General features: G+C 39.6%; 1 protein-coding gene across 1 annotated transcript in view; it reads left to right on the top strand.

Annotated features, from left to right (window-relative positions):
• The first annotated feature begins 1096 nt into the window (after nucleotides 1-1096).
• gfod1 (glucose-fructose oxidoreductase domain containing 1) overlaps nucleotides 1097-8280 on the top strand; it is a 37907-nt gene continuing 30723 nt past the window's right edge. The window contains exon 1 of the mRNA XM_026913757.3: nucleotides 1097-1878. Coding sequence (XP_026769558.1) covers nucleotides 1626-1878 — 253 coding nt within the window. The 5' untranslated portion in view covers nucleotides 1097-1625. The remainder of the gene's footprint in view (nucleotides 1879-8280) is intronic.

Here is an 8280-nt window from a genome sequence, read left to right on the forward strand (position 1 = left end):
CAAGGGCAGCAACAACGCGAACGGCATTGTTCCCGGCATTGAAATCAGGTTTGGTGATTTCATGCACAGTGATGTTAAACACACTGACGAGCTCTGTTTCTCTTTAAAACTGTCTGCTGTCATCGTGATTATTGTCATGAGCTACGTCTCAGATCGAAAACATTGAACTTACATTCAAAGATATTTACTGATCTAGAAAATCCAGAAGCAAAACAGACCTTTAGATGGTCTGCATGAGAACTTGAGAGAGGTTTTTAAATTTCAAACACTAACTGTAATAGGAAAACCAGTTTGTTTTAGAGCCAATGACTGTATGGGATCCATATATACAGTCATTAGTGAGAACTCAGTAGCAGCACAGAACAGCACGCAATTTGAGACAAAATGCTGGAAATTTTTATTTCAAATTCCAATACTTAGTGCACCATGTCAACATAGTGAAAAGACTAAAATAAAACGTACACTATTAATTTAAGTGTAGCTTGTTTGAATATGTCATTACCATTTCAAAATAATAGGGCTCAAAATCCATCTTTGATGTTTCTAATATTAATTTGTAAAATAAATGAATAAAAACTGGGGGTCATGACCCCTAGATGAGGAACCCCTGATGTATCTTGTACACATGTGAAAAATATATTGTGATAAAAAAAAAAAAAGCTTAGTTTAGCTTAGTTTCTCTGAGTAATCCACAGGATTTGCAGATTTCAAATAAAATCTATAAATATAAATATTCATATAAATTCTATATATATTCATATAAATTTTAAAAATTTTAAAAATAGTTATATATAATATATTATATCTATTTATAAAATATATATATATATATATATATATATATATATATATATATATAAATTGTATACTTTTTTTTAAATAAATATATATATTGTATTAAATTTCTAAAATAAATAAATAAATAAATAAATAAATTTTCAAGTGAATTCCTACAATATATATATATTCTTAAATTTATTGTCGATTAAATATTTATTCCTGAAAGGGGCAGGTTTCAGTCGACGGCTCGAGCCCCCAACACGTCATGGTTGTAAGCCACGCCCTCCGCCGTGGCCGCGCCTGTGCCATGGAAACGCACAGGAGTGTGTTGAGCTGCTGTAGGAGTGAAGGGGTTAACAGGGAGGCGGAGGAGGAGTGAGGAGGAGTGAGGAGTGAGTCTCACTGACACACTGGCCGCAGTACTGACAGAGGCACAGCGGCGTTCCGGTTAAGGCTGTAGAAACTGGCGCAGTTTGGAGCGACATCATCGCGGGGGATAGGTTTAGCTTTCTGTTTTGCACGCGCGTCTCAGAAGACGGACGCAGCGCGCGCCCGTCTCTTCAGTGCACCATTTTGCGCTCGTGTCCCGCATGCCCGATCTTGTGGATTACAGGATGCTGAATTAACTGCGAGAATGCTTTGGGGATAAGATTTCAGAGTGTATAGGGGACAGGGAGGTGAAAATGCGAGGCAGCGGCGGAAGCGGCGCGCGCGGTGCAGGTGGATGGCCGACCTGATGCTAGAGAGATAGAAAGAGAGAGAGAGAGAGAGAGAGAGAGAGATCGTGTGCTGTAGTGCTGCCATGCTATACCAGCTGGGGGTCTAAGCAGTGAGCTGTGATCGCCATGCTCCCCGGGGTCGGTGTGTTCGGCACCAGCCTGACAGCGCGGGTGATCATCCCGCTGCTGAAGAGTGAGGGCTTCTCCGTGGAGGCGCTGTGGGGCCGCACGCAGGAGGAGGCCGAGGAGCTGGCCAAGGAGATGGACGTGCCCTTCTACACCAGCCGCATCGACGACGTGCTCCTGCACCAGGATGTGGATCTGGTGTGCATCAATCTTCCCCCGCCGCTCACGCGCCAGATCGCCGTCAAAACGCTGGGTGAGAGAGGCATCTTTACATGTACACCGCACGCGCATATGCATGTGCATGTGCGTGTACATATGCGTGTGCGTGTGCATATTGGCTCTGCTTCCTACTCATGCACCTGTGCTAATAATAATAATAATAATAATAATAATAATAGTCAAGTCAGCTTTATTGTCATTCCTCTCATCATGGACAGGAATAGAAATGAAATATAATCCTCTCCCAGAATCACTGTTCTTCAGGATAAGTAACCCAGTGACAGCCAGTGCATTCATTCATTCATTCATTCATTCATTCATCCATCTTCAATTAATTACTTTATCCACCAGACAGGAATATACACCCGGAATGGCATGCCAGTCCATACACATCCTCACTCACACACTCATTCACACCTAGGGGCAATGTAGTAGAGAGGGATACAGCCAGGCCACCTACTGCCATGTTTTCAGGTTTTTGGGAGATGGGAGGAAACCAGAGAACCTGGAAATTTAAAAAAAAAATGCAGACATCCACGCCACACAGACAGTAACCTAGGCTCAGGATTGAACTAGGCATTGGAGCTCTGAGGCAGCAATGCCTATGATAAGAATAATAATAAGGAATAATAGTGAAGTCAAGCCAGGGAGATGTAATGTAACATCACAGAGAGACGTATTGTTAGGAAGGAGGTATAGTTCCTCCAAAACCATGGCACTACACTTAACATGAAACCGTGACGGTGTGACCGACAAAAGAATATGTGCATGTGGATTTGTTAAATATTATGTCTTTCGTGTAAAGTGACCTTTAATAATACATGTTTTTGTATTGTTCTTTTCATTTTGGTTCTAAAATCCCAAAGACTTTAACATAAAATTGAAAAAAAAAATTACAAAATCATCAATAAACTATAAACTATGTTTTTATTTTAAAAACAGCAGACAGATTGCATTCCTAATACTATTTCAGAGTTCAGAATAAGGGAGCACTGATCCAACACTGAATATTAGTATCAGGGTCGATACTGGCATGAAACACTGGATCAGTATGTTGATCAGACTTGATTCATTTGCTGTGAGTGTATGTTTAACTGGGGAAATAACTCACACAGACTCAGCTGGGTAACTGTGAGGATATCAGTATTGGATCAGTAACAAGTTATGAGCTGATACTCAGAGCTTTCACATCAGTATTGTATCACAAAAGAAAAAAAAAAAAAGCCAGGATCAGTGCATCTCTAGCTTAGGGCCAATATAAGAATAAAATCATTTACCAGCTGAGTTTGTATACATGTACTGTAGTGCATAGTTTCCCAATCCTAAACTATCTGAGCTTTTACCACACATGCCTTACATCATACACTTTCTTTCCAGGAAATAATTACAGGAAATCTGATTTGTCTGTTTCACCATGATTATCATTATGAGGTCTAATTTCAAAAGGAACCAATCATTAGTAGCACTAACTCACTTGTTAAGCTTGCTTTAATGCCTTATGACCATTCTTATCCAAACAATATGGTGTGAATCAACAAGACATTCAGACAAGACATGACATTCACAAACCCTATTCAGCGGTTTACCAGGTTCAAGTGTATTGGTACTTGGGAAAGAGCAAAAGTTTTGATCATCTCTCTGTGTCTAGGGTTGGGAAGGGATCATATAAACCTAGTTACCTTCTCTGCTAACTCAGTCACTTTGTGTTGTTCAGTAATATCTTTTTGGAAGGTGAATACATGTTTTTGCTTGTACTAGTTGTCAGGTATTAGCACACGTGGCCTGGTTGGAGCCTAGGCGTGGCAACCAAATATACCATCTCAGCAGTAGCGTCATGCAAAACCTGGCTTGGCCATATGATGGAAAACCTGATTCACATGTCTGGGTCATGAAGTTCTGTAGCCTGTACAGTGCAATACATCCAGGTTGTACAGGATTCATGTCATAGTCAATATCATACCGGCTGGTTAGAAGATTCTGTGTCATGACATACCGAGTTTCCTCAGAGCTATGACTGTTTGAGACATGCTAATCTCAATGCCTCGACTGGTGGGTGTGATTGCACACATCCTGTGTGTTGAAACTCGCCTTCATCTTCCGGTTTAAATGTCACTCGCTGATATGTTAGTGTAGTTAGTGTTAAAGTCAGGTGATTTAACCCTCCTAAATTATTACCCAGTTATTCATTTTAAAGCTTATTATTCAGTAAGTACTCTGAATCATTCAGAGCCTACATTGAAACTAAGAGAAAAGGTGTGTAACACGAGTGAGGAACGATACATCTGGACACTGCAATGAGTCCTGACAGTATCAGGGGTTAGCTTCTAATTGCAGCTGGCATTGAAAGACCTCAGGCCTATTTTTAAAAGGATATCCAATATGACTCAGGCTTTTTCTCTTCTTGCTGTGCACCTTCGTGTTTGGGCAGCTTGGTTCTGGCGTTCCTCCGGCAGGGTGGGTAAACACAGACTGGCATACGCAGGTGTCCAGTAGTGATTCAAAATAACCAGTAGATTCTGAGAATGATTCATCATTGGAGTGAGATCATGCTCATGACCCAAAAATAGTCCATAACCCTAGAACGAGTCTGAGGAGCAGAATGATCATGACCTCTCTTGTTGACTGTGCTCTAGTGTCTCTAATCTAGTATCCGGTGGAATTTTGCTATAAATGACGTTATGACTTTGTCTTTTCTTATCAACAGAATGCCAGCAAAACAGTAATAACATCTTTAACACACTTCCACAAGATCTATGGATTCAGTAATACAAAAATAAGTTCTTTAAAATGTTACATGAAGGAAAAAGACATTCAGTGCAAAAATATATTTTGATACTTGTCACATATATATTGCTACTTGTCACAGTGAGTTAGGTTCAATGTTGCGTTATGTTATAAAAAGGTGTACATATTGTGAGTAAGGAAAAAAAACACAGCAGGGTGTACTATTTTAGGAAAATAATTGGGAGGTTACGCAAAGGTGCTAGCAGCGTCACTGTTACCACCACTCCTTTTATACCACATCAGTTTGTCACTGATTACAAGTTTAGATTACAGATTACAGGCTAATTTATTAATTAACAACACATCATAATTCTTATAGTTTATATGTTTGTAGCTTCATTTGATTTTGTGGAACGTACATGAGACAAGTTAGTTCCTGATAGCACTTACGTTATGGCAGTTATGAACAGTTATTCCCTCACTAACCTCTCTTTTTTTCCTCTTAGTTATTATATACTCTATAGTGCAGTCATTGGAAATTGATTTTTAACTGTATTTACAACTAACATACATTGAACAAAGTGAACAAGACCATTAAGTATGTGTATAATGAACGTAATACACTAAGTATGTGTATAATGAGAGTGAATTCAACTAGGAAGAGTCATATTTTTGGTGTTTTGCTTTTTTGCCCTAATAGATTTTCACTTCCTGTCGAAGCCCAGGAACAGAGGTTGCTGAAATTAGCATTACCTTGTCAGCTTTCAGTATCAGTTCATTCACTGCTGTATCACTTTCGTCACACACATTGAGAAGACTGCACGTGTTACTAGTTTTACAGGAATGGCTGCTTGTCTGTTTTTTGCTTTATCACAACAGAACCTGGGGGAGAAAGTATTGTAAAATGTATGGCTTTAAGTCAGATGTTGTAAACAGTTTCAGAATCAGTTGGTTGTAGTTCTGTTGTGTATCTTTGACCGAATTTTTGGAGCGACTTATTCACTCTTAGTTCTGAACAGTAATACTGTTGGACAGCTTGATGTTTACTTTGCTGTGGTATTTATCTAATCCCCCTGCTCATGAAGACCTTGAACTGAGGCTGGAAGTGAGGTGTGCTAGCTTAGGTGATTACTCTCTGGCCAAATCGGTTTATAAGCTGGTGTTCATGAATTAGTATTAGATCTAGAGACAGACAAAGTCCCCTCTTTTGTGTAAGGGACTGTTTTTTATCTGTGTAGGTAATCAAAGTTTGCTCTAGTCAGGTTGCGTAATTCAGTGTTGATAAATGTGTCAGTTGCAGGTCAGGGGCTAAAGCTCTCTAAGTAAACATGCACTGTACTGTGCTAAGCTAGTTAGTTAGCCTCTGAGGTGGACCATTCGTTTAAAACTACAACAAATAAAGACTTCCGTATGAAATATTCCATATGAGGCTAATATGCTTGCTCAATTCACTATCATATTTGTTTCTTGAAGTTCTGAATGTGTGAAAACAAGGCTATCGTCTCCATTTCCTTGTTGTGACTATGACTCTAGGATAGCATAGATTTAGAGAGGGACAGCAGGACTAGCTCCTCATTTGCTTTGGATGGTACATTTGGCTGAAATATATTTTAAATTAAAAAAGAACTACGGTTATAGTTAACTGTAGACTTTAACATCTGTTTTTGTCCTCTTTCTAGGGAGTTAGGGTGAAATAGCATAAAGGTGGCTAGTTTTATCATGTACGTTATGTAGCAGCTCAAGCTAGGTCCATTTTCCTAGCAGATGTTCGTGAATGATGCAGAAATTATCTATGTACCAGCCAGTTAGCTAATACAAATTATGGTCTTAGATTTTAAGACGCCAATTATTGCTATAATCGCTATATTGCTATGGACTACCCATATCATCCATATTACACCTGATAAAATCCTGGACCTGGAAGCATCAGGGGCCATATTGTACCCTGACAAACATTACGGCATGCAGCAGCTCCAACACTTCAACAGAAGGCAAAATGACTAGACGATTCTACAGACTGACTCAGAATGCAAATCAATTTCCCCTTTCCAGGGTGTGGGACAGTCATTATCTCCACGCTGTTGGTCTGTTTACTTTGTGTGGTGCGTTGATAAGCTAATCAGTTATTCCAAACGAGGAATGTGAATTTGGAAGGCTCTGGCTGGTAGTAACAGCTAAGCATGCAGATGCAGATGATGGACGTTTGGGGAAAATGTGTGAGTGCAATGGAAAGGTGGCATTTAAGGACATTTGAGGCCTACAGAAACAATAGCTCGGGGCAAATAAACTGGTGTTTGAAACTTTGCACTGGAGTTATGAGGCTGATGTAGCTAAGTAACAAGAAGCTTGTAGCTGCCAGTTTGGCATTGTGTAATATCGAAATCATCACATGATGACTTTAGACACTTCATATGCTTTAGGATCAAAAACAGACTTGTTTATATGGTTTCTGACAGTGCATAACACACTGTTATCTAAAAAAAAGGACAGAAAAAATGCCACATAGCTTAAAAACAGAAGAAGCAGCCATCATGAAACCAGAATCACTTCCTGCTCAACAAATTCAAGTAGAATTAAAGTTTGAAGGCATAATAGAAGTATCCAATTTGATTCAAATATTTGATGAAACTATTTAAATGTCATTATGTCAACAGAAATGTGTTTTCCAGGGAGTATGTGAAGATTTCGGCTAAACTGGCAGCTATAAGAATAGCCATATGTTAGCTAGATTAGCTTTGTAGGTTCAATGCAAAATTCAAAAGAGCAAAACTCTTTGTGGCTGAGATGAAGGGAAATTTTAATGAATTTAATTCAACTTTTCTTTATGCCGTTGTGTGGACGTTGATCACACAATGAAACCGTCATTGCATCTACAGAATCTTTTTTTTTCTAGAGACGTTGCCTCAATATTTCTTTGAATTGTCCTGGAAAATTACAGGTACAAAGAAAGAAAAAGAGTGCGCTTATCAGTGGAGGACAGGACAAACAGGAAACACAGGCTGTTCAGAGCAAAACTGCAACAGATCCACAAACCCACAGCTTCAGTTTCTCTGTTGCCCTTCCTAAAATCCACCTTCCTTCATTTCCTGGCCTCACACATCGTGCCCCACTCACCAAACCGTATATATTTAGTCTGCATATCCGACACCTTCAAGAAACTCCCAGAGAAGGGTGCGAGAGTGAAGCTGCCCTTCCCATGCTTCTAGTAAGGGCTGTCACTTGTGTAAGAATTCCCTGGGCCTCTGTCTCAAGTCATCTGGTTGGCTATTTACATGCTAATGGAAACACAGAGAGCGAATCTAAGAGAGAGAGAGAGCTTTACTTTAAATTTGTGTGAAAATGCTTTTGTTCACTAAATGAATCGCTCACCTTCTCTAAGCACTGACAAGTGAGCATTCCTTAGTTAGGGAAGTGGAGCTCACATGCTGATGGGTGTAAAGAAAAAAAGAGCTCTCACTAGGCAAAGAAGCTAGCCGTTCTCATTCAGACTGACATTTTCATGTATATTACATTCCGCCTTCGAGAAGCTTTACCGGCTTCATTTGGCATTTGACCTAACACCACAGAGGAGCAGTAGTTGTAGTAGTATTTGCATTTCATGTTAGCTTCGCTTTCTGAATACAGCGAACTGTGTAATCATGCAAATCTGCTTTACAGTAGAAGGAGGAGTGTGTCCCGGGCTTTATTTTCTGGGAGTAGTAGATCCTACTTA

The sequence above is a fragment of the Pangasianodon hypophthalmus genome, chromosome 1 (genome assembly GCF_027358585.1).
Source record: "Pangasianodon hypophthalmus isolate fPanHyp1 chromosome 1, fPanHyp1.pri, whole genome shotgun sequence".
Lineage (NCBI taxonomy): Eukaryota > Metazoa > Chordata > Actinopteri > Siluriformes > Pangasiidae > Pangasianodon > Pangasianodon hypophthalmus.